This window comes from Mus caroli, unplaced genomic scaffold, assembly GCF_978045245.1.
Source record: "Mus caroli unplaced genomic scaffold, Mus_caroli_1 scaffold_12, whole genome shotgun sequence".
In the NCBI taxonomy this organism is placed as follows: Eukaryota; Metazoa; Chordata; class Mammalia; order Rodentia; family Muridae; genus Mus; species Mus caroli.
The window spans coordinates 117,470,725-117,497,128 of NW_028227267.1; the positions used below are offsets into that span (position 1 = coordinate 117,470,725).

The 26,404-nt window shown below is 45.2% G+C and overlaps 1 protein-coding gene across 9 annotated transcripts in view; it reads left to right on the forward strand.

Moving 5' to 3' along the window:
- Positions 1-26,404, forward strand: part of Mbnl2 (muscleblind like splicing regulator 2) — a 152,060-nt gene that overhangs the window by 87,723 nt on the left and 37,933 nt on the right. For all 9 annotated transcript variants that reach the window (XM_021181445.3, XM_085828842.1, XM_021181449.2 and 6 more), the window contains exons 3-5: positions 14,918-15,082; positions 21,143-21,343; positions 24,588-24,851. In XM_021181445.3, the coding sequence (XP_021037104.1) occupies positions 14,918-15,082; positions 21,143-21,343; positions 24,588-24,851 (630 nt within the window). The remainder of the gene's footprint in view (positions 1-14,917; positions 15,083-21,142; positions 21,344-24,587; positions 24,852-26,404) is intronic.

The window sequence follows — 26,404 nt, forward strand, 5'->3', positions numbered from 1 at the left end:
CCTTGTGCGTGGGTGCTAGGATCTGCACTCAGGTACTCAAGTTTGTGCAACAAGCATTTTGCTGACTGAGACATCTCATTGGCCCCTCAATGTTTATTTTATTATTTGATCTTGTTGATTGTCTATCTTCCTGTTTTAAAATGTAAATTCCATGAAGACAAGACTCTTGAATTGTTTCATTATTGCCTTCTCTCTAATGCTGAGAATAGTGCCTGCCATAGAACACAATCAAATAAGCAACAAGTGGATGGATGGGTGGGTGGGTGGATGGGTGGATGGATGGATGGATGGATGGATGGATAGATGGATGGATGAGTGCATGGATGGTGAATAAATGGGTGGATGGATGAGTGGGTGAATGGACAGATAAATGGATGAGTGGATCGATGGATGGTCGGATGGATGGACAGGTGAACTGGCAGCATACTCACTGCAAGGGCACTGCAAGTTGGAATCATCTTGTTGTCACAGTTTCCTTCACAGAAACAATGAGCAGTGTGAACAAGGGGGCTCAAGCTCTAGTATCCAGGGTCTTCCCGACAGGAGGAAGGAGGGAGGAGGGTGGAAGCAGAACCTAAGGAAGTTTTTGCCCTTGGCTTTGTAGAGAACTCAGTCAGAATCTTTGCTATCACCCACAGTTCTGGGATCATTAATAAGCTATTTACCTTAAGCCAGTTCCTTCCCAACTTTGGCTCACTCCACATGCAGAACAGAGATGAGAAGACAGGGTCCCAAGGTTGTTGTAAGAAACAGAAGCAGTGTATGTAAGACACTGGACATAGTGAAACCCATGCTATGATTTAAAAGCCATTGTATTGGTATGCAGATGGTTTCATTGTTGATAAAGTGGGAACTTCTATTCTTGTTGGAATACTTGAATCTTTATTTTTTTTTAAATAATCTTTTGGCAATAGTACCTTTGGTTTAATGGAGGACAAATCCTCCTGTACACAATAGAAGGGCTGCCAAGAGCAGACATAGCCTTCAAGTCATGCTCACGATCTCTTCATTCATCCGTTGGTCTTACTCATCCCCCAAAGTTTACAAAGTTCTTGCCTTGAAAAATAGGTCTTTCAAAACTCATCTATTCAGCAAACACAGACTCAGGAGTCATTGGGGCCATGTGTTCCTTGCTGTTGGCTGTTCCTGGAAGTTTGAGTGAGTTTCTGCTTGCAAGGAGCTTAGAGAGTACATCCAAGATGGAATCTGGCATTGACACTGATGGTAGCCTGGTCAACACTGACTGTGGGATCAAGTGCCATCCAGACATGCAAAGTGAGAAGTGCACAGAAACACAGGTTGTCTGTCTTCTCAAGAAGCCTAGGGATTGGGTGGGATGTCCATTATGTGGAGACAGGTCAGCTGAGCTAGACTTTGGCAGACAGTTCAAAATGGGAGAAAGGAGAGGAGACTGTCACCCTGCACTCAATGAGAGACACCTTCTAGGTGTTGGCCATTAGTAAAGACAACACTAATGGATGTCTAAAAGGTACAAGTGTAAGAATAACTGGAGTTACTCCAGGTTTGCATGCCTGAAATCTAGGGCCTCAGATTTGCCCTAATGGGACAGGCGAGAGCCTGTTATCAGCACCTTCAGCTCCAGTAAATAAAAAAAGGCAGAACAGCCTGGTAGGGTCGTTCTCTCTGATGACTAGTTTGATGTATTACAATCCAACCAGACTTATAAAATATACTCCATCATTTTAATTGAATTTGTAAAGATGCATGATTTATGAAATATTACATGGGCCCTTCCGGCTAATGTTAGACTCACATATAACTTATCATTACACTGTCCTTCTTTTCTGTGCCCATGTCTACAGATTACAGGTCTGTGTATCTAGAGTTCCTCATGGGTGGGAGCATCTCATTTTTCATTGTCGTCTGCCCTTGACCCTAGCATGGTTCCAGACACATGGCAGGAACCAATGATAGATATTCAGAGCAGGTGCTCAAGCTAGACTGAGTGGGATGAGATCTGGGACCTTCCCCTTACACTACAGCATATGACGCTGGGCAAGTTAACCTCCATGCATCTTGGCTCCTATACTTGAAACTGAAAAATAAGCCCCACCTGCAGACTAATTGTGAATCTGTGGTCATCTCTGTAAAGCACTTAGCACTGTGCTTGGTGCACTGCAAGATTTGAATCGGTGTAATTTCCAGTGATGATATGAACATATGACAGGACAGGAGCCAAGAACAGGGGCTCTGGGGTCACTGTGCTGTGCCCACATCTTGGCTTTGCCTCTTTCTACTTGTATTTGTAAGGGTGTGTGACATAGTCTGTGCAGGACCTTGTTCTGCCACCTGTCAAGTGGAGGTGTATTCATCTCGCACTACTAAGCAAAACATTTAGCATAATTTCAAGGATGCAGCTGAAGAGAACCATTTAGTGATTAATAACAAAACGGTGTGTACTTGTTGTAATTCAGTCAACAAATGCTATCAAGAAACACTACCATATACATATGTATCTGTGTATGTATGTATGTATGTATGTATAATGCTCTTTTTCAAAAGTATTATTCTCTTTAACAATGAATCAGTTCAGTTTGCAAATAGATCAGCTTGACAGGCAATTTCTGGACTGTTCTTAAATACCCAACTCTTAACAATGGATGGGTCCCAATGCTAGGAAGATTGATTCCAGTTCACCCAAAAGTCTGAAGAGGGAGAGGGAGTGACGTTTTGCTCGGTGTTTGTTTGGATTCCATCAAGAGTTAGTTTGATGGTGGTGAACACAGCTGCCTGGGTCCATCTCAGAGAAACAGTCAAGAGCAAGAGGTCTGAGAAACGGTCACAGATGCTGTGTCCAGATGGGCCACAGCAAGAGGAGTCTAGATGGGCTTTGAGAAAGAAAACCTGGTATGTAACCAGGGTGTTCTGTGGTAATCAAGCTCCCCACACTTGGTAGCAAAGACAGAAGAAGCCACGTGGAATATTCAGATGTAAGGCTTCTGCTCTCCAGTATGTAAACATGGCTGATGGGAGGCAGAATAGCAAGGCCAGCAAAGTAACCCTGTGGGTTTGTTTTGGTTTGGTTTGGTTTTTTTCAACACTGGGGCATCAAGGCTGCACATCCAGGACAGAAAGTCAGGGTCACTTCTGGGTCATGCTGTCCTGGGAACTTGGACCTTGATCAGGATAAGGAGAAATCAATGTGTTAGATGACCGCAGCAGTAGGTGGTGCCTAAGCAGGTGAATGTCTTCCCATTTCTCTTTCCTCCCACCATCTCCCTGTTTCAAGCTACCCTTGAAGGTGGCCTCACCTCCAGGTTGAGATTGTACAAATGCCTTGCTCATGTGTGCACAGTAACTACAGAATGTTGCCTGAATTTATCTGTTCGCTTTCCCTTCCTTTTTACTGGAGGGCTCCCTCCTCCTATACAACTTTAATACCAAGGACCATTTTTTATCAAGTCACTGTCTGTCATCAGAATTTAAGAATTATCCCAACATTTCTCTTGGAGAACAGATCTTTGGAGACTCCGGAGGCCTTCCTGAATTGCTAATGAGCTCCTCGGTGAAACACTTCTGTCTGTTCCTAAAATAAATCTCTCCTATTAGATTTTTCCATAGGAAAAGTTGGGTAGCTTTTAGACAGACTAGTTTCATTGGTAGAAAAACCACTGGGCTTGATAAAGATTTACAAACAGTGGTCATTTATTTCTAAACAAGCACAATGATCTCGTTACCCAAGTTAATTAAAGAAAGGACTCCATCTGCAGAGCCAGACACCGTAGGGATGGGACTCTCCATTCCCAGAAAGAAAGTATGTTTCTTGAGGTTGTTAGATTCTGCAGCTGCTATAACAAGGACTGGAGACAGGATGGCTTAAATCAGTGGAAATCCACTCTGGCAGTCCAAAGTCAACATCCGCAAAGCCATGGTCCCTCTCACACCTCCAGGAAGAACCACTTTTCTGCCTCTCACCTGTCTGGGGACCGCAGATGTGCCCTGCCTTAGAGTCACCATCCCCTTTCTATTCCTCACCCCATTCCCTCTTGTACAGATCTCCCGTTTGACAGGTAGCTGGATGGGATGGCATGGGCCTGTACTCCCAGCTACTCTGAAAGCTGAGGCAGGAGGATCACAAATTCAGTGCCCGCCCAGGCAGACAGACAACTTGGTGAGATCTCTTCTCACGCTTGCTTTTTCTTTGTTTTATGAAGTCAGGTGAGGTCTGGGAGGATGTAGCTTGATGGTGAAACACTAGACTTGCCTAGTATGTGCAGGCACAATTCTTACTGGTTCGAAAAACTGTAAATGAAACGTAAAGGAGCTCGGGCAGCCGGCAGCCATGCTGGATCAGCTCATCTAAGCACCTGGTGTCCACTTAGTCTTCGGTGAGCTCCAGTTAAGGTCACTGTCACTTCCAGAGGTAGTAGGTATTAGGACCTCAGTTTATCTTTTTCATGGAAAGACAATTCAATGTAGAAGATTGCTGACCCAGTGTTATGCCTACCCAAAAGTTCATAATAATATCATGTCATCTGTTCTTCTTAAACTAGCTTTCAAATGTGGAACCAAAAATCTGTTACTTGGGAACCTCTTCTACCATCCCCAAGAGGCAGTGGAGAGGGTTCATGGTTTAGTAATTGTTTGACTTTGACTTGACCTTGGAAAGTCCCTGAAGTCTCTCTGAAACCCTTCCTTCCTTCCCCTTAAGTTGGGGTAGCAGTCACGCGAGTGTTGTGAAGCTGTAATAATCGTGGAATAATGTAACAGTGAGTGAAGACTATTCTGCTAGGTGTGATGTGATTGTTTCATTGTGAGTCTCTTAAAAATGTCTCTGCAGAGGGCTGATTCTGCAGAGGGGGTGACAGAAGGGATCTGAGGCCAGTCTGCCTGGATGGAAGCCCAGGTCTGCTGCTTCTGAGCTGCGTGGCCTTGGGAAGTTGTTACCCTCACCTCCCCGTGCCTCTGTTCCATCCCATAAAACAGGGCTATTAACAGTACCTCTTTAAGAGCTTGTAGTAAAGATTAAGTAGAAATGATCTTTGAAAAGTGCTTAGAAACTGCCTGCAACATGATAGGTGCAGTATTACATAACTCCCTGCTATTTCCGTCAAGGACAAGGCCACAGCGTCCCGTCCTGTGTGCAGTTCCACCCCAGCTTCTGGTATTAAACAGATGTTCAGAAACCATCTGTGGGATGGGTAAAGGGATGTACACACCACTAAACCCCAACCCCACGTCCCCTGTAACTGCTACGCTTCTTCTCCAGACAGTGCCCCAGCCTGTGCTACGGTGCAAGCCATGCCTGCCCTGCACCTACCCAGCCTGGCTTTTCTGAAGAAAGCGCAGGCTCCCTCTACTTCAGCTGCATCTGTAGGTCATTCCCAGACCACTGAGTGGTCCAAAGCAACCCGAGAAGAGCGTTTCTTTTCTTCTGTGATTCAGCATGGTTGCACTGTTGAAATGTCTCTGTGCTTTCTTATTTTCTAGTATTTCTCCCCTCTCCTCACGTCTTTCTCCCCACTTAGCCCACCCTTTCCCTTAGCACTGTCCCTTCCCCTTCCTGAAAGCGTTCCCACCTACAGTACAAGGAACAATCATGCATTGTGACTTTATCACAAATATGTGGTATTCAGCCCAGTTACCTTAAGTACCTATCTATTGAACATCAGCCAATCAGAACGCAAGGAACCTCCGTATTGAAGGCTTCCTGATAGGTTGAGTTTAACTGTCTGATGGCTGAGATCCTGCACTGGTCAGTACCAGAATCTGGAGGTGGCATAGGTGTGTGTGGACAGAGAAGTGGCACAGATACTTAACAGCACCCGGCTTGGGAATGTGGCTATTTTCTGTCTAGGACTGTATTCCCTGTATTTTAATAAATGGCACAGACACACCAGTGCATACTTGCTAAATGTCAGCCTTTAAAGCTGTCTGTCTGTCTGTTTATGAGTTCCAGAAGTACCCCTCCCCTCACTCTGAGGCAGGTGATTCACGTAGCAGGGGTTGTGTGGTTGTGGTGTAATTCTGTATAGACAGCACGTCCTTGGAGAATGACCAGCCTCTAGAGTTGGTAACAATTGGTGATAAAATGGTGGCCAGCATTAGCTAAACATTTATTCTTCAAATAGCCACTTCTGACTTCCTATCAGGACCCTGTGCCCTTAACTGCGTAATCTGATTAAGGCTGTAATGTCATGACCAGCCCTTTCTGCTAAGGCTGGCAAGTTCCTGGCAGTGTGTTTGAATGGTATTTAACCCTCTGTAACATTCACCACTGCGAACCTTTTGTGTGTACGTGTGTGTGTGTGTTTGTGTGTGTGTGTGTTTGTGTGTGTGTGTGTGCTCGAGAGTTTGTGTTCACGAGTTTGTGTTCATGTGTATGTGCACATGTGGAGTCCAGAGAAAAATATCAGTTGCCATCTATGTTGTATTTCGATACGGCGTGCCTTATGGGTCAAAAACTCTCCAAGTAGTCTAGGCTGGCTAGCCATAGGGCCCCGAGGTCCCACTCATCTGTTCCCATGTCCCCTGCACCGGAAATACAAGTGTGTGCCATTGTGCCTGGCGTTTTAACACTCTGAATCTTAATTACCATTTCATGGCATAGAGTATGGCACATGATAGGGTTAGCACATTCTCATGGGAAGGGGGAAGGAAGAAGTCCATTGGTGACCTTCACCGCATGAGGTCGGCTTCAGCACTGTGGTCTCTGCAAATGAAGGAGCAAAAGAGGCCTCCCCTCCCCCACAGCAAGATCCCTGGAGCCATGCTGTGAATATTTCATGCACCCCTTCTTCACCCCATCCCGGCACTGCGCACATTTATGTGCACTGCGCCAGAAAAAAAGCCATGCGTCGCCACTAGACAGACAGATCGCTACTAGACAGGTTTCTTGTTAGGTTGATAGGTATCGTGGTCTACACTAACAAACACCCCACATGACTCAGAAGACATGTACATTTTAGTTGAAAAAAAAAAATCAGAAGTGGGAAATTTTTCAAAGGAGGCAATTGTTGCCCGGAAATTTGTTTTCCTGAATCTCCAGAGAACTCGGGCGTTATTTTTGGTTTTACTGATTTCTCCAGACTGGCAGGTTTCCAGTTCTAACATATAAAATGAGGAGGAGGAGGAAGGGGAGGAAGAGGAGGAGGGGGGGGAGGAAGGGGAGGAGGAGGAGGAAGAGGAGGAGGAAGAGGAGGAGCTCAACAGTCAAGGCAACAGTGAACGCTCTTCCCCACCACGAGGCAACACAGTGTGGGAAGCCAAAGCCGCCAGGCAGTCACAATTCATTTCAAGAACCTGCGCTCACATAGGCTTGGAGATGGCAGATGCAAGCGCTTTGACTCCTACTTTCTTCTCCATTTATTACTTTTAATTCATTTACCTAAAATTGTCAACAAAAATAAAGGCATGTGCCAACACCACTAGTCTCCAACGAGGCGGGCAGTTTCTTGGCATTCAGTGAATCTGCCACAGCCTTCCTGAAGAGCACACCCGAGACCCGCAGCCTCCATTTTCCCCAGCCCTCTAGCACGGACATCTGCCCTAAACGCAGCTGAAGAGAAGCAGCAGCTGTCAGTCAGCTCTCTCCAGGTTAGTGCCTCGGCCCTGTGGAGCACCTTGGTTGTATACCACAGTTGGTAGAGGCGGGAGAATGACACCTGTACGGCTTCCTGGGCTGAAAAGGCAGCAGGTGCACACACCTATGTGTCCCCAAGGGCAGCAGGTGCACTCTGTTGCTAATCTTCCTGCCTATTTCTTCCACACCTGAGAAGTGGCAGAGGAAGAGGAACATGCCCCAGAAGAGAGACACCAGCAGCTATACCATGCTAATATCTTTAACAAGTATAACAGTTTTGCTATTTACCCAGAAATTAGTGCATATAAGGTCTATACAAGATAAATGGCCTTATCAATTGAACCAAGTAATGAGCAGAGAGGACCTGTCTAAGATCTGAACACTATGCCTGCGATGTGGGACATTTTCCCTTTTGGTGGAAGATCTGGTTATCATTTACTCCCAAGCCTCCAGCGTCCTTCTGGCCGCAGCCCCCTTGTGAGCTTGTGTTTTATCTGCTGTGTTGTGTGGTTGGAGCTAATAATATAAGAACTCATGTGGCTCAATTAGTTTATTTAAATTCAAAACAAAGCTAAAAGCCTGATGTGTCAGTTGCCTTCAGCAGAGCTGTTTGGGGCCCATTGTTAATGTTATAAATTAAGTTCTGATGTAAATAACCGAGCCACTCCCCACACTCTTACTTGCAAGAGTTCCAGTCAGATGTTAAGGTCGACCCACCTGACTCTGATCCCTAAGAATAATGAACCTGTAAAAATGTAGCTTCCCTTTCACATCACAGCCAGTTTCCCACCCCATGCTACCTCTGCCTCACAGACCTTGACAGAGTTTGAAATGATGGGGAAATCGAGGCTGCAAACATCTGACCCAGCCAGCTGCGGAGCTACTTGCAGTACAAGGATCGAGATGGTGGTAGTCTGTCAGATGAGGGGTTTCAGTTCTGAGCCTTGTGCTGTCAGCCCTTAATAAACAAACCCTCCTAGACCTAGTCAGTTTGAACTCAAGCCTCACACCTGGCTAGACCAACTTCTCATAGCAGACGTCCCCAAAGTCACCTTTTACTGTAACTGTTGTTTTATGTGGCTTCTTGCTTTCACCAGATTGGGAAGATTCGAGAACAGAGATTTAGAAAAACAGTACTCAGCCTTTTATGTATATTTTTGGAGCAACTTCTGCTGTCCCTCAGGCTCTAACAACTGTTAGAAGACATTGACACCACAGAGTAGAATTGCTCTCATTTCATAGATGAGAAAACCAAGACATAGGCTTTATAAGGTACCAGTAAAAGTTCCCACGGCCATCTGGGGAGAAAGCCACAATCAGGACTTTCCAACTGTAACACTAACTGCCTTAACTCTGGGTGAGTCACGCCGTGTGAGCCAGCCCTGGCAAGTCTCGGCAGAGGAGACAGATAATAAAGACAGACAGATCTAAGGCTCTTTGAAAAGATAAATATCCAAAGTTGGCACCTGGTGTGAGAATAGGAGTAACGAAGGGTTAAAGAGCTTGATGCACAGCCCAGACAGAATCCCAGCTGCGAGAAACCATGCGTGCTGTAGAGCGCCATTTTAAAATATGTATCATTACCCATTGAGTAAAGAAGGGGTTAATTGTGATGCTAATGGCAGTTATTATAATAAAGCTTAGATAGTGCTTGCTATGTGCCAACTTTTTGGTTTTGTGCCAACTAAAGCATTTTGTATGAATTAACTCTAAATTCTTGTTGGGAAGCTATGAAGTCTAGCAACAGTATCTGCATTTGCCTGTGGGACTAATGGAGGCAGGATTTCACACTTCCTAAGTGCCCCCAGCAACAAGAGGAGATCTGGACGGGAAAACCTAGTGGTCTGGCTCCTGGTCTGGGTCTGTTCTTAATCTTTAATTTAAACTACTTCTCCAGGCCACATAGGGAACTCAGGAATGTAACCCTGGGAGGGGGCAAACTTCCTGACTGCAGGATTCTGGAAGCTTGTGGAATGCCTGGAATCTTGAGAGGCTCCCTTAGCTATCCCATGCCCATCAGCTGGGTCCAGGACATTCAGCTTCCCCAGGAACTAGTTCCATGGCCCACAGTGAAACTCTAGAGGTAAGAATGTCTCCCATGGCTACTGTGAGAGCACATACCATCTCTCCTGATGGCTGCCTTCCACACTGCCTGCCCCTAGCCTCATCCTTACCCATTGAGAGTTCTGTGACCAGGCAAGGCTAGGAGAGGTGGGCCCTAGAAGAGCAGCTTTGGGAGCTAGAGCTCACCAGGAGTCCGTCTCCCCGCCGAGAACCTTCTCAGAATCTACGGCCCATCATGTGAACGAGGCAAACACACAATGAGAATTATTTTTCATCAAGTCACTGTTTCTGTTACCTTCCAACTGCAGATCCAGCAGCACAGGGAGAGCGCTGTGGCAGCCTCTGCTCGTTCATATAGACAGAAGCGCCTGTCGTGGAGAGACAGTTCTTTAGTTCTTAGTTTATTCCTTCTTGCTTCCATATTCCACTTGACTTTCTCAATTAGGAGCATGCTGGGGAAAGATTCTAAAAATAACTTGTTTTTTTTTAAATGCAATTTAAAGGAAAAAGAGAAAAACCAGCCCTTTTCTGTTATGCTCTTTCTTTCTCTAACCTGATTCTGTAGTCTTCTTTTCTTTGCTAAAGCTACAATTTTTCCATTCCCTGCCATATAACTCAATGACCATCCAGTTCTGATAGCTCAAGGCTGTTGTTCTGCAAAGACACGGTACGCTCATTCGGTATCTTAACTCACTCTGTTGCAGGTGGGCATGGGTTCTCCATATTGAAACCCACCAAGGTTGCTTATTTTAATAAATTCAGTTCTGCTGGAAATTTAAACTTCATCCTAACCACCGTCCCTAATCTAAACCTTCCTGGTTGCTTGGGAATGTAGACTAAGCCACACAGACCCAGAATCAGAATTCTGCCAGGACTTTTAAGCAAGTCCTACAGACAACAATAAAATTGGTAATGTGGCACTGGAAGGGGATGGTGGCACCTAATGGACTGCCACGCATGAAGCAGACATGTTAGTCTCTTCATGCAACGGTGAAGACCACCTGTGTCCCTAACTTCAGTCTCGCTGTTCTCTGTGTCTGCCTTCTCTACCCACTGCTTCCTGCTTCATCTTTTCTCACCTCCCCAACTCCCACTCACGCTCACGCTGGGCTCCAGCTTGGGAAGCCACATGCAAGTTCCCAGATGGGATGTGCTTCTTCCCCATGGCATATTCCCTTCCTCTGGCATCCTTATATCTTCCTCCCCCAACACATGTACCGACTCACCACACAAAGACTTGATACACGTGAGCATTCCAAACACAACACATTTAACTGCATGCCATGTGTACCGTACAGTCAACATATGTGTACGGCTCACACAGCCCATCAAACACACACACACACACACACACACACACACACACACACACACACTTTGGCCTCTCAGTTCTCAGTTTAGAGAACACTTGTCATTTTTGGCCCTCTCTTCAGCTGTTCCTCAGCATCCCCTCTAGAACACATCTCATAATGTGCAATACACAAATTTTGGTCAGCATCCTCTTTACCACGAGCCCACAGGCTTCATGAAGACAGTGTATGGTGTTCATGCTTACCTTTGGCAAGCACTAGGCATAATATTTAATAGTAAATATCAGTTGAGTGGATCCACAACTTGGCCTGGAACCCAACAACCATCTCCCATCCCTGCACCTGTCAGGCCCCCCTCACAAGAAGTGAAAGATGCTTAGAGCTGTGAGTTTCGGGCTCCAGATTAGTCCTTACTGTGACCCTGCTTCACGGACCTCAGCCTAGGCTCCGGCTTCCAGTTACTGTAAGGCCCTCCAAGAGCCCTGAGTGGTGTGCCCCCAACTCTATCCTACACTGCTTTCCCAGGGCTGGGCCTTGCTTCCTGCATCCCCCAAGAAACGTCTCTACCAAGAAGCAAATGAGAAAAGACATTAAAATGAAGGAAAACAATAAATAATCCCCAGCAGCCACAGGAAAAATTACCAGTACATTTTTTTGTGTGTCTATTTCTTGGGCTAGCCTCAGGAGACGCTGTCTATGTGCCTTCGCTTTGCTTCATGGTGGTCTATGGAGACAGACACTTTAGAATCTTCACGCTGCCTGTGTCAGTCAGTTGCCACAACTTGCTTTGATAATCAACAGTTGTTTTGTGCAAGAATGCATGTCCTGAGAAATCTCGGGCCTTCATGAGAATTTTTCTACAAACTGTTCTCGGTGTCAGATAGTTTTTCCTTTAGGATTTTAATCCTGTAGGGTCTTTTAACTGAGATTCTGTTTCCTTGGAGTCTCACAGTGCTGGACTGAGATGTCCACAGAAAACATTCCTTCAACACCTGATGCCAGACTGAGCTACAGTCCACACTGTTTATCTAGGGACATTTGCAAAAAGACACTCCATTGAACGGAAACGACCCCAGACGTGATATATGAATAATAACAAGAACCCCAGACATGATATATGAGTAGTAGCGATTAACTAGTCTTTATCGTGCTTTGATGCACCAGCTTATCCCACCGGAGAAGCGAAGAGCAGTTGAGAATAGTAGTGAATCTGTGACCTTGTACTTACTCTAGACAAAATACCATATACACGTGCATTTTCTTCATACTCCTTGTGTGTCTCAGAACTTCCTGTATGCCAGACAGCTCTGAGAACTTTATCCGTGTCTTAGTTTATATAGCTGCATAGCGGTGCTAAGAGGAGGACATGGCCACTGTTTTCATTGTATACATTAAGAAAACCACCAGTCAGTGCAACTCATACAGGTGGGAAAGGGCTGAGTTCCACTATGAGCCCAGAACAAGTGAGTTTGCTGACCCCTGTGCACGGTCCACGCATAGACCAAGCGAATAATTGTCTCTCGGCGCCACATCCTTACATTTAACATTTGTTCTGCATCCTATTGCTCTCTGAACAGTAACACCAGATTTGTATCTGTCCTGGATCTTAATCATTGCTAATATCTCAGTGAAGTGGCAGAATTGACTCAAGAAAGACATGGGTTACAATCCGGCCCACTCCTTAGCGCAGATCGCCTGGGATGTGTTATCTCATTTTTCAGATCTCATCTACTCTTCTCTGAAGGAGGGAATCATCACTGCTGTTGTAAGGAGAAAATGAGATAACCACGTATAAAATTGCCTGGCACATTGATGATCAATAATATTCTGCACTCAGCGTGTATAAGAGAGGACAGTGGGAAATTGAATTAATTCTCGTGAAACGGGAGAGTCCATTGATAAATGATGAATCTAATGTTATAAACCATGTTCTATCACCAGGAAAATGGCTAACGTGGTTCTTCAAGGGTTCCAGTCATAAGAAGGAATAACAGCATCAACCAGAAAACCACATTTGCCAACCATTTGAAATCTGTATGAGTAGCAACAAAGCATCAAATTAGAAGATTACTGATCAAATTGATAATTATGCCCCAAGACATTTACCATCCTGATGCATGTTAGACATCTTGCTGGTTTCATCTCCCCTCTTAGGATCCTGCTTTGCCCCGCCCTGCATCCAACCTACCCCCCACTCTTGTGTACACAGACTCAAACGAGCATGGTCTGCATGGTTCCTTGGGTGTTGGGTGCCCAGTGCAGTGTGTATGGGTAGGGACTTGGAACTGAGATCACCAAAGCTGCCTTAGTTTTTATACAAGAATTTGTTGTTTGTTGTTGTTGTTGTTGTTGTTGTTGTTTAATCCCTCTGCACCCAGGCTGATGGGAGGTAGCTCTGTTTCAGATCCTGTCACTGCCTTCCATCACAGATGACAGAATTCATCTAGACATCTGACATCCAGGCAGCTGACTCACTGGCTGGCCACATGCTGAGATGTAGGAGCTGGCCCCATCTGAATGCTCTCCTGGAGATTAAATTTTAACAAACTAGAAGGCTGAGGGGGGTGGGGGGGGAGATCGTCAAGAGAGAAAAGAAAAGAGGTGTAAAGTCAAAGATGACTGAAATAAATTCATAGGAATGGGGGCAGGGACGACCCTGGGAAGTAGCAAAGCACTGAGAAGATCTAAGATTCAGAAATGAAGACAAAAACAATCAAACCCAGATTTGCGGAGCATCAGAGGGGGCAGGGGTGGTGACATCTCCAGCTACCCTGATGCCCTTTCAGTTGGCATCACCTTAGGATGTCTGTTTGCATCCAGGAAGCTGAATAGGAAAGCGACGAGAACTTGAGGCTGAGAAACTGATATTACTGGTGTGAAGGATTCATGAGAAATCGTCTCCTTTTCCTGTCTACTCCAAGACAGTGAGGCAGTTGCTCACGCTGCGAGTTGAACTTCAGGATGGTACGGCTTGATGGCACAGACCACCAGGACTGAGCCTGGGACTCCAGTCTGCCATCACCCTGGCTTCAAGGGAGAATTCTCACTAGAGGAGAAGCCAGAGATGCCAACAGTGCAGCTGGAATTAATAGAGACAGAGAGAGAACTCCAGATGTCGTACATCAGAGTAGCTATAAACAAAGCCATTCCCCCAGCTCCTCCACACTTGCTTTAATTTTTTTTAATCTGATAAACAAACCCGTATACTTTTTGCCAGGTTGCAGATAGACTAATTCTTTAGGGAATGTTGATATTCCAACTGCCTGCCACATTTTGCTCTTCTTTCCCTGGAAATTGCCTAACTCGCACAGAAGTGCAATTCTCACATGATTGGTAGTTTTGCAAACTTTGGGGTTTTGCAGTTCCAGAAGCAGTGACGCTTCAGGTCTGTTTGTACACACTCATAGACTAATGGTTTTTCTCATGTTACCTATGTCCGTGTCCAGAAGATAACACAGCCATGAGCACGCCTTACTTTGTCATCCATGATTTTAAGTCAGAGTCTTTAGTCATGGGGAAGGGTGAGGGGCAGGGTGGGAGCTTTGTATTGGTGTCAAACATGCAGGTGCTTATCCAGCTCACAGTAGCGATCCCTGGGTGGGTATCAGTCAGCAGTTCCAGGAGTTCTGTCCCTATCGCCCACACTCAACAGCTGCAAACTCATGTCTTTGACTAGTCTGGATCACACACGTAAAACTTACTTCCATCTTCATTCCAAGAAGGGAAGGTGGTTCAAGGAAGGGAGGAACAGAGGAAGGGGAAAGATGAGGGGAGGGGCCTGGATAATCATGTAATATTTGATTCCTTCTCTGTAACACACACACACAAACATATGCACACATACACACATGCATATGTGTATGCACACACGGCATACATGCAGACACACACGCACACGCCTTGGAACAGAAGGAATGAAAGTAATGACTGGACCTTGTTGGCAATGGAGTCCCCGGCTCCCAAGTACAGTCCTAACCCCAGATTGTCCGTTTTTTTGCAGGGCCGCTGTTCAAGAGAGAACTGCAAATATCTTCATCCTCCAACACACTTAAAAACCCAGCTAGAGATTAATGGGAGGAACAATTTGATCCAGCAAAAAACTGCAGCAGCGATGCTTGCCCAGCAGATGCAATTTATGTTTCCAGGAACGCCGCTCCATCCTGTGGTGAGTGTGCCTTTTCTAAGGGTGGGCTGGGTGACGGCAGGGTTGGTACGGGCAGAGCCATGGTGACCAAAAATGACCTCCACGTACTCTGTCATCTCAGTTACAATCAGAGCAGTTAGCTCTGAAGCTCAGTGGATGCTGAGAACGGTGTTTTTCACAGCCGCCTGTTTCTCTTAATTTGAACAGGAAGAGAAGTGTGTGTACCACTGGGACAGGGCCAACCTCTAATTAATATCTGGGAAATGTAACCCACACTAGCACTTTCTTTATCAGCGAACTGTGTTCTAAGCCATCTTCGTGTGCGAATTGGTCCACGTTTTATTTAGAGTTTGCGATGTTTATGTGTTGGAGAGGTTGGGACACCTAAAATAAGTTGAGCAATGCAGTGGATAGTTTGTGTAGCTTACTGGCATCATTTTAAGGATGGGGAAAGAGAGAAGCATGGAGTTAAACGAGCTCTCCAATATCATGTAGCTAATGAGTTGAACTTGAACTAGATCATTAGCCTGGCTGCTCTGTATAGTGTGCTCCAGCTGGAAGCAGTCAACAGCCATGGAAGGACGGATGTCACAAGCAGCAGCACACCAAGAAATGGCCTAGTTGCTTCATCTCCTGTCTCTCCCAAGCCTGCAAAGGGTGTGGTAGCTGCTGCAGCAAGCACCAGAGAGTCGCTGCCCCAGGGAGTTGAGTGGATGGATGTGTATTGTGGGATACTTCTCTCCCTGATGTCAGTGCTTGAGACTACCTCCTAAAGGTCTAGAAATTGCTTTAGAGCTGAGGCCCTAGGGGAGAAAGGCATGCATTTGGCTCTGGTGGGTTTCATTTACAATGTGAATTATTTGTCAAAAACAAGCTAATTTTTTAAAAAGCCAAGAGGGTGAATTTTCACAAAGGGCTATTATATAAAAATTAGTCTGTATTGTAATAAAAATCTTTGTGAGTGAGCACAGCTAAATTAAAAGGGATGGAGACTGGCCAGTCCCATTTTCTCCACTGTGTTCCTGTGAGATGGGTTGGGCAGGGAGGGAGGGCAGGAAGAGTGGAGAGGCTGCAGACAGATCTTAGCCATTCTGACAGCCTCCAGGTAGAAACTGACTCCCAAGATCCAGCTTTTCCCAGAGTGGGAAAAGATGCAGATGGTTCTAAGGTGAGGCAGATGCAGGCTTTTCAGGTAGACGGATGCATGAACGGGGCTTAGTCAGACAGAGACAGGAGGGTATTACACAAGAAAAGGTTGCCTGAAGGAAAAAGGATGTCAGAGAAGTCATCACACGCCAGAAACAGTCATCCCAGACAGACAGACAACACAGTACATCCCAGACAGACAGACAGCACAGTACCGTTTAATCCAGACACCAGCCATCTCAGAGACTACATCTACAACCACATACATACATAATTTATGATGTGACCATATACATTATTTTATTAAATTATCTAAATGTTAAAATAATGCACTTACCCATATTAACGTCTATGGCAGTAAATTTAATCCGAGCCAGGTCAATAAAACAGCACAGAGTTATGTATCTCAGTCATTCCAACTGGGCACTTCCTGTTTATTTGAAACTAATAAGAATTGACCCTGGTAGTTGGTCATGTCCATTTTAGTATGGAAAATCTATTCATGTCATTAAATATTAGTTGAGCTATCTTTGAAAGTAATGTTTATGTCTTTGCCTCAAATACTAGTTAGAAGTTAATGCTAGTCACCGTTCTGCTATGAAAAGGCAACAGCCCATTTAAATAGTACATTTTTATGTACTTTCATACATTTTTTTACAAATTTAATACATTCACGTATTAAATACTACAAACGTTACAAAAATAAAATGTTTTTTCAAATCTCAAGATGTATTAAAGTGCAGAATGTGCTGAGTCTAATGCCCAACTGCTCTACCGACAAATTTCTTCTTCGTCAGAACTCCTGGTGTGGTGCGCTAGGAACATAGAAGGGAAACACACAGAGATCTGGTGGGGGATCAAAAGGAGACAGACAGAAAACCAGCCCTTCGGAAGAGATTTTCTTCATGAAGGCCTTCTGTGGATCTTGCCCTCGGGCCTCCTCAGCTGCGTGTTAGCACTGAGAGCTGACAGGCACCAAACGGAGAGTGTCTTAGACCTCTTGGTAGCAGTGCCATGCGAGAATCTTGTCATCGAGACTGGAGCTGGTGTGCCTCTAAGAGCCGAGTCTTCCAGAGTGGCCTCAATAGAGACTCCTGTCTCAGCTGCCCGTGGAAAACTGACCTCAGATGCCATGATCCGAGGCCGATGATGTAGAGTCACACTCGGGCGTTTCATATTGATCCAGAGTCTCAGAGCTGCTCTTCCCAGGCAGCAAGAACTGATACAGCTACTCAGGTCAGGCTGGCATATCCTGTTCACAGAAAGAAGACCCGAGCCAGTGGAAGGACACACAGTGCTCTCTGACTATGCTCCAAAGACATGATGGGTTAATTCCAGGCCTTCCCTCCATCTTCTGTTCTAAGAAATTACTGACACGGTCTGTGGACCGCACCAGAGCGTCTGGAAGCCCACACTAGGAGCCTAGGAGCCATGGCTCTGACTTTCCCTCTTGGGAGCTGCCTTTTGACCTGCTCTTGACCGTAAGCTATGCCTGCTTCCCATGGATTCGTCTGGGACAACTAAAGACACAGACATGCGGGACAATGCTTTGAACGTCCGAGAACAGTTCACAGGTGTAAAGTAGTGTGGTCTGTCACACTACCACTAGAGAATACGCATCCCAGCCAATGACCATAAAAGCGTTTTCACTCATCGACATCAGGGAAAGACTCTCTGTGTAAAAAAGATAATGGTCTCGTATCTAATTGAGTCTGTCGTCATGAGGCTTATGAACTCTTAAACATTGGAGTTTCCCACGACGTGAAGTATTTTTCCAACACATGTTTTCAAAATGGAAGACAAGATATTTGCTGCAGTTAAATCCCCCCTTTTTTTTTAATGTGCATGACTGTGCTGGTTAGACTCGTGCTAAAGAAACATCAATTTGAGGCAAAGACTGTGATGCTACAGATATTTATGCTGCTAATGAGAGCAGCTATTGGCTGAGTTTGCACAGTTGGGAACAGAAGAGAAAGAGACATTTGTTTACCTTATCTTTAAAGTGCTTTTTCTTGTTCGCTGCAGTTGAGAAACCTTAAAACCCAAAGAAGTTAATTTCCTCCTCAGGAAACAAAGTTAAGTGGGAATGGACTGGGTTTGAACATCGCTCTCTCTACATCTGTATTTGTCTGTTTGTTTTTTAAATGGCACGGTGTCTTAGTGAAATGTTACTGCTGTCACCCATAATGCATACTGAATATAGTTCAGGACCTTACATAGAATGAACAACTACCATAATTTTGAAGACCCAATTTAGTGTTTTATTGGAATAATTTTGTTGGTACCAAAAGGGACTTTGGAAATACATCTTCAGGACCTCACAGAAGGTCAAGGCTCGATGGACACTTACATCACCATGTTCAACTGTGGGAAGAGAGGGTTGGGAATCTGCATGCATAAAAAAATAAGATTAAAAAAAAAAGGACTAGAGAGAGCTGGTTCAGCAGTTAAAAGTGCTTGCTGGTTTCCCCAAGGACCCAAGCTTGCTTCCTAGCGTCCATGTTGGGCAGCTTGCATGGCAGGTACTCAAGTGTTCCAGAGGTATCTGATGGCCTCTCTGGCCTCATGGGCACCTTTAAACACACATGGCACACACAGGCACAGGCACACATGTACGTAAACAAATAAATGCAAAACTAAGAAATCTTTACATCCATAAAACCGCATTGGAGATGTGTGTGGACGTTCTCTTTTCTAAATACTAGCTTTGTTAATTCCTCTCCGAATTGAATCACGTGGTACAAATACAACACCATTTCCACTCCTCATTTATGAGAGTGGTCCCCAAGTTTAGTCACATACCTCTCACATACTAAGTCTTTTAAATGAGAATTTCAAGGTTTCTGCCAAGACTTATTTACTGCGCCAGCATTTACCACTTTAAAAATCGGCCTCAACCCAAGGTAATTCACATACAATGGGTCCATTGAATGACTGATGTGTGTGGGCCTTTCAAAGTTGATATTTTTAATCCTCGCATAACGTGGCCCTTATACTATTAAGTTACTCGATTTTTTTTCAATAGTACCAGATTACAAAAGTGACAGTTACTAAAAAGCCCCGGCTTTCTATAATTAGGACTCCAGCGGGTAAAACACATCCATCACATCCATGGAAAATTTTGTGGAAAGTCAGAGAAGAAAACATACCAAACCACTCTCCTTTCCCAGTGCACAGCATTCGTGTTGCAGTTTCTCCCAAAGCAAACATTAATTCTGGACCATAAAGATGTAAGGGTCCTCATGGGAGAACTACCCAGCTTTCCTCCAAGACCGTTAGAATTACCTCCTTCAGCTCTCAGCCACTCCTGGGAGGATCTCGCCGCCTCTCTAGAAACCTCTGAACAAACTATCAATGATTTGCTGTCTCCCAACGTGGCCATCCAAAAGAGACAGTACTCCCTTGTCCTAAAGGAAAATGTATTACTAAAGCTGCCTGCTAGCTTCCCCGTGTGTTCAACAACTCATCTGGAGTCTAAACAGACAACAAGGACATTACCCTCAATGTAAAAACAGAGAAATATTATGACACGTGGCAACAGCATAGCACAGTGCCACAAAGTCACGTCAAGATGTGACTGGAAATATTTGAAAACTTATCGTGAAAACAGATAGGTTAAAAATTGTTTGTAAACGTGGGGATAGAGCACAGTGGAAGAGCACTTGCCTGTCTTGGAGAGAGAGAGAGAGAGAGAGAGAGAGAGAGAGAGAGAGAGAGAGAGAGAGAGAGAGAGAGAGAGAGGAGAGAATTTATAAATGAAAGCCAAGCAAATAAAGAGCTGTTGGGACCAGTTCAGCATACAGTTTATTCTCAGGAAAATCTTTGGGAACCATGTTAACAATGGTTCTTCATGGGTTTAAAAAAAAAATGCAGGGTCTGTGTGGTGACACACATCCATAATCCCAGCACTCCACAGGCTGAGGCAGGAGGACTGCTGAGTTTGGGGCCAGCATGAGCTGTGTCACTAGTTACAGTCTATTCTGGACTGTCTATTGAGACTATGTTTAAATAAATAAATGTGAAACAAGGTTTGTTGTCTACGTGTGCATAATACCTTCTCTGAAAGGCAATCTTATTTAGATAATGATTAGATGAAACTCTTAAAAATAATTATCCTATCAGCCCATGGTATGATTATTCTTAGCCAGGTCTGTTGTGATGGAAAACACATTTACCCAGGGACCAGGCATGCTTGTCGCAGCTTTTCTGATTATGTGACCAGGAAACAAAACTGAGTTTTAGCAGTCATGTGTGAAAATGATCATTTGAAAAAAAAAAAAAAAAAAAAAAAAACACAAGCTCTCCCATCCAGCCTTTCAAGAATGAAAGGATATATTGACGCATAGTAGGGCAGAGAGCAGCACATAGTAGGTCCACATGAAAAATGCCTAAGTGTTGAGGATGCACATGCTAGTGATGAAAAACTGAAACATGTTGGTACATCTGAACAAAATAAATCCTGAGTATACTCCCGGTGCTTCCAAGCATGGATTTGGCCAACTGGAATATCAGCTATAACCAAGGGGGGGTTTACTCATATGCCTTGTAGATACCTGTAGGCATATGCTTAGATGACCAGTCTATGTTCTGTACGTCTTACTGCCTTTGGGTTAGAGCACTCAGTAGCTTGGAGTGATAGGTAATTTGGGCAGAAATGAGTATTTTCAGCTCTTCTATATGTGTATACGGTTCAGGCAAGAAAGGACTTCTGATGTTTTCATTTCTGAGGAGCAAAAGAAGAACAGAAAAGGGGGTGATTAATGAAATTTGCATTTCAAATTTGAACTGTATAATGCACACAAAGGATATTCTAGGCAGTGGACACGTTTCTCTCAGATAGCATTTACTAATGACTGTGTGAATTCTTGCTCAAAAGACTCTCACTAGTAAGTTCTGCACTAAAAGAGTTTTTCCTGTCTTGTTTTCCTTCGACAGCCCACTTTTCCTGTAGGTCCCACCATAGGGACAAATGCGGCTATTAGCTTTGCTCCTTACTTAGCGCCTGTCACCCCTGGAGTTGGGTTAGTCCCAACAGAGGTTCTACCCACTACACCGGTCATTGTTCCCGGAAGTCCACCGGTCACTGTCCCGGGCTCAACTGCAACTCAGAAACTTCTCAGGACTGATAAACTGGAGGTACTTCAATTACGTTCGTGTTTGGAGATGCATTGATGATAGAAATGTCTGTCTGTGAGAGTGGATGGATGCTTGTGAAATGATTTCATCCTGCAGAGAAAATCCACGTTCACGCACAAACTGCTTCAATCCCATGTATTCACAGTTCCGTGCTATAAAATAGATGCCCTGTATAAAGGAAATTATCCTCGAGGCAAAGAACAACTTTGATATAAGCAAATGCCAGCTGCTTGGGTTTTATGTATAAGAATAAAACATTAAGCTAGACATGGTGGCCGGTGTCTGTAACAACAGGGCCAAGGAGCTGGCATGAGGAGCCTGCCACAAGTTCAAGGCCAGACCAGGCTGCAGAGAAGTTCACTGTGGGCTACAGAGTGAGAACCTGTCTTGAAACACTAAATCATCCACCAGTAGAATATGGACATCATCAGGATGCAAGCCAGAGAGTTGGCTCTTGGTCTTAAGTGCTGTGCACAGTAGAAATAGCTTTAGTGGACCCCAGAAAGTTCTGGAAATGGTCAGAAGCCAAACAGGTCAGGGAGCACCCCCCAACAGTTCTATGAATCAGGTGTGGATGCTGTTGCATGTCTTAATGGCTTTATTAGTAAGTAGGAGAAAGTGTAGCCTGAGTCAATTTGGTTATTGATCTGCTGTCTTTAAAGTAAATCCGAATGTTTTATAATGTTCAAAAGGGTTAAATACATATATTTTTACACATACACTTTTGCATTTGGATCAGGTAAATCCTCCCGGACTTTGTTAAATAAAATTTTTCTTTAGTCAGAGCCAAGGGTTCTCCTATTAGTCTTGCTTCACACTCCCTGTGACAGACAATAGGGCGTTTCATGTGGTTATGTAAAGATTCTGGTAGATTTCTGAAGTTTCCTTTCATTCCACTGTTGATTAGGATTGTTAGGTAATCTCTGTATACTTAGAATACAGACCTGTTAAGGAATATTCTCCCAGCGTGTGTGAATTTTAAAACTAACCAAATATATCTTGGGGGCAAGAAATGTTTATTGCTTAGCCCCTGGGGAATGTTTTAGACTTCAGGATGTCAAACTACAAGTATTTTCAAAACTACATTTTTTTTTGCTTAGTTTGTCCAGAGTATAGTGATGTTTAGATGCAGAGAATAAACTAGTCACTACTGTTTGGGAAACTTTAGGCTAGCCTAGGACTACTGAGATCTGTTCTGAGAAGGGAAGTGTTTTAGCCTCTACCTGCTGGGGCTGAGGGAGCTTAGGTGCTCAGGGTATGACAGCAAAACCAAATAACATGAGAAAGGTTGAGAACTAAAGGTCTTTTCTACAGGATTGGTAGTCAAGACACCCGAGACTGGCAGATGACCTTACAGATCAGCCTTTGTCCTTTACATACCAGGACAGACATCAGCTGCACACAGAACATCTGTGAGCTCCAGCTAGACCTGTGAAGGTCAGTTAGCCAGGACCCAGATCTTCAATAACCCTGGATGTGGTATTCCAGCACTTGGGAGGAAGAGGCCTGGGGATTGGCAGTTCAAGGCCAGCCTCTGCTACATAGTTACTCCGATGCTGGCCTCGGCTCCGTGAGATTCTGTTGAAAAAACAGAGTGAGCAAAACCAGAATCTAGGTGAAGATCTGACTAGATTTTAGTGTAGAGATGTTTGTAACTGATGATGGGACGTTGGCCAGTACCCAAACAGGGAGAAATTGGGAACGACTCTGAGATTCAACCAATACTTACCTGTCAACCTGGCTTGGCCACAGGTCAGTGAAATACTCAGAAATGACTGCCTTGTACAGACTTGAGCTTCTTATCTCTGTCCCTTCAGCAGCATCACTGGTGACCAGGAAACGAGCCAGTGCTTACGTTTCCTGGCTGTGGGACCGAGGCCAGAAGAGGCTACTTCACAATTCTCTGGGCTCCTTCCTGCTGGTATTTATAGCAAGGATGAATTACATAAGTAATGTGCAGAGGCTTTGCTTACTTCATACCATCTAGAGTGAGGAGTACTCGATGTCCACAGAATGCATCTGTATAGTGAACTCTTGGCTCTCACTATAGGGTTCAGAGGATAGAGAAGTTCAACTGTTTGAGATCAGCAGTTCTAACTTCTCTGTTCTATTTGTTTTCATTTTTCCTCTTGCTGTATTTCTCTATCTTTCTCTCCTTTCTTCTTCTTTGGGAGTGAGCAAAAAAAAACTACAGTGAGTTTAAAATGAAAGCCTTGACGCTGAATGTGCTAGTTCCTGCGATTGGTGGTTTTTTACCTGTGATACCTTTGCAGAATGTGGGGTCGGGAGGGAGGAATCCTCACAGTCAGGAGCTTTGCCCTCATCCTCAGAGAGGAGAACAGATGGGTCATTTCCCCAGAACTATCTATATACTGTGATAGCTTGGTATACAGGCTAACCATCCTTTTGTACCAGGAACAGATAGCACCCCAAAGATACTATCGTAGTAGGGGGTACCAACTGCGAGAGAGAGAGAGAGAGAGAGAGAGAGAGAGAGAGAGAGAGACAGAGACAGAGAGACAGAGAAAGAGAGAGAGGTGTAACCAGCACAGACACATTGTAAGACATAGAGTGACTAGAGAGAACTTGAAGGGAAGAAAAGGAGAAGGAAGGGAGGGGAGAGAAGGAAAAATAAATAAAAAGAAAGTATGTGGGAATTATATAACTCAGGCCACCTAAGTATAGTAAAAAGGAGGGTGGAATGGCAACAAATAGATGATTGATTGATTGATTGATTGACAGGCAGATAGAGAGAGAGACACACACACACACGTACATACAGATGTGCATGCTGTATGATAGGTAGATATATGCACAGGCTGTATAACTGTTTCCACACCGGCATTCAAAGGCGTAAGTAGGTAATGGAAACAAATATGCTATACTTTGCAAGAACAGTGGTGTCTTTCTTCAATTATTTTTCCTTTGTCGTTTTAGATAAAGAACAGATTTCAGATTAATTTCTCTATTTCGATATCCACCCTAGAAAAGTGGGCAAAACAAAACCCAGAATTAATTAACTCTTTAGCAATTTGGGTAACTTGGGTTCTAGATCATTACAGTTTTACCCTCTGAACCTAAAGACACCATGAAGGGAAATCTCCCCCTCCTCCTCCTCCTCCTCCTCCTCTACCTCCTCCTCCTCCTCCACCTGCACCTGGTCCTCTCCCCCACCTACCCCTCCGTTGGCGCGGTGGCCACCAGGCTTTCTTCTGCAGCACTCTGCTCTTTCCCGTTATCTCAGGTATGCAGGGAGTTCCAGCGAGGAAACTGTGCCCGGGGAGAGACAGACTGCCGCTTTGCACACCCGGCAGACAGCACTATGATCGACACAAACGACAACACCGTAACCGTTTGTATGGATTACATAAAGGGGCGTTGCATGAGGGAGAAATGCAAATATTTTCACCCTCCTGCACACTTGCAGGCCAAAATCAAAGCTGCGCAGCACCAAGCCAACCAGGCCGCGGTGGCCGCCCAGGCAGCCGCGGCCGCGGCCACAGTCATGGTAAGTGCGCCCGCTGCGCCCGCACTGCTGCGCCTCCCAGGCCGCGGGTGGTGCTTGCGGGTGGGAAGGAGCTGTGCCTCCGGGCAGCTGGGAGACAAGGCTGCCATTCCCGCTGCTCCGCTGCCTAAGCTCTGTCGTCATCCCCCACCCCTTCTTGTTTTGTTCTGTTTTGCCCTTCCTTCCCTTCACAATAACTAAATCCCCAAGGTGCAGGGAACCCAAGCTGTGAGCTCTGTCCCCTCTGCAATCTGGTCTCCAAACCTCCCCTATCCTTACTAGGATCATGGGTCTAGGGCCTTGCAGTGAACCAGGAGACAAAGCAAGTGGTACAGCCCTATTCTACAGTCAGTTAGGGGGAAAGGGAGTGGCCCTCAGAAATGCTGAGCAACCAGTGACCCTGTGGATCACTAGCTTCTCCTCCCCCCATTTCCCCTTGGCTGCGCTGCCTGCCAACAGGTCAGGGTGAGTTCAAACTCAGGAAAGGATGAAATGGAATTGAGCTAGCTGGTGCTAAAACGAATGACCTAGAAGACCTCTAACCCAGGCTAGCCCTTTAATTCTCCTCACTGTCCCTCTAGCTGCTATCTCTCCTGAGTCTCACAGCCTCCTCCGCCACAGGAAGCATTGTCATTTTGACCGTCTGGGAGCCTATAAAGACTCCAGAATCTTGTCTCACCTAGAGTCTCAGAATCAGAAGATTTAGGGCCTGGAAAGACAGCTCAGTGGTTAAGTGTGGACAGTCTTTGGGAGAACTGGAGTTGGCTTTCCAGCATCCACATCAGGTGGCTCACAACATCTGTAACTCCAGCTCCAGGGGAGGGGGTCTGGCTCCTAGTAAGTGCACATCCTCAGACAGACACACACATACACATAACATTTAAACGCCCCCAGGTGTTTTGTATGCATGCTAACATCTGAGAATCACATGCCCAGACCACTCCCCCGGCTTGGTTGTATTCAGGAATCAACTGAAGGGTTTGGGAAGGATCTACCATTGATGCCTAACCCCATATTAGCTGGTGCAGTGCTATGGTTTGGAAAGGAACCAGGCCCAGGCCCTCTGAATCTTTGGGGCGACTCAACTCCAGTGCACACTCACAGCTGAAAACCAGGGCACTAGGTTGCAGAGATTTTTAATGAATTTACTTTAAAGCAAGACATCCAGATCGTCAGAAATCTTTACATGTACAGTGGGCACATCACTCGCACCCATTCATAGAAACCACTTAGAGCCTGCCAGCCCTTGGCACCTGCTGGGTGGGGTGAAGGAAGGAGGCTGGTTGCTTTGCCCTTCGGGAGCTTGGCATGTAGAGTGTGAGCAACTGTGCTTGTCAGCCACAGCGTGGGAAGCATGGTAGGCTCCAGGGAGAAGGGTGGACACAGAAGCGTATCCTCCCTGGGCAAGAACAGATAGGACTTCAGAGATGAAAGGCACCTGAGAGTGTAGTCTAGGTACTGGAGAGATGGCTCAGTGCTTATAAGCACTGGCTGCTCTTCCAGAGGACCCGATTTCTATCCCAAGCACCCACATAGTTCACAACTATCTCTAACTC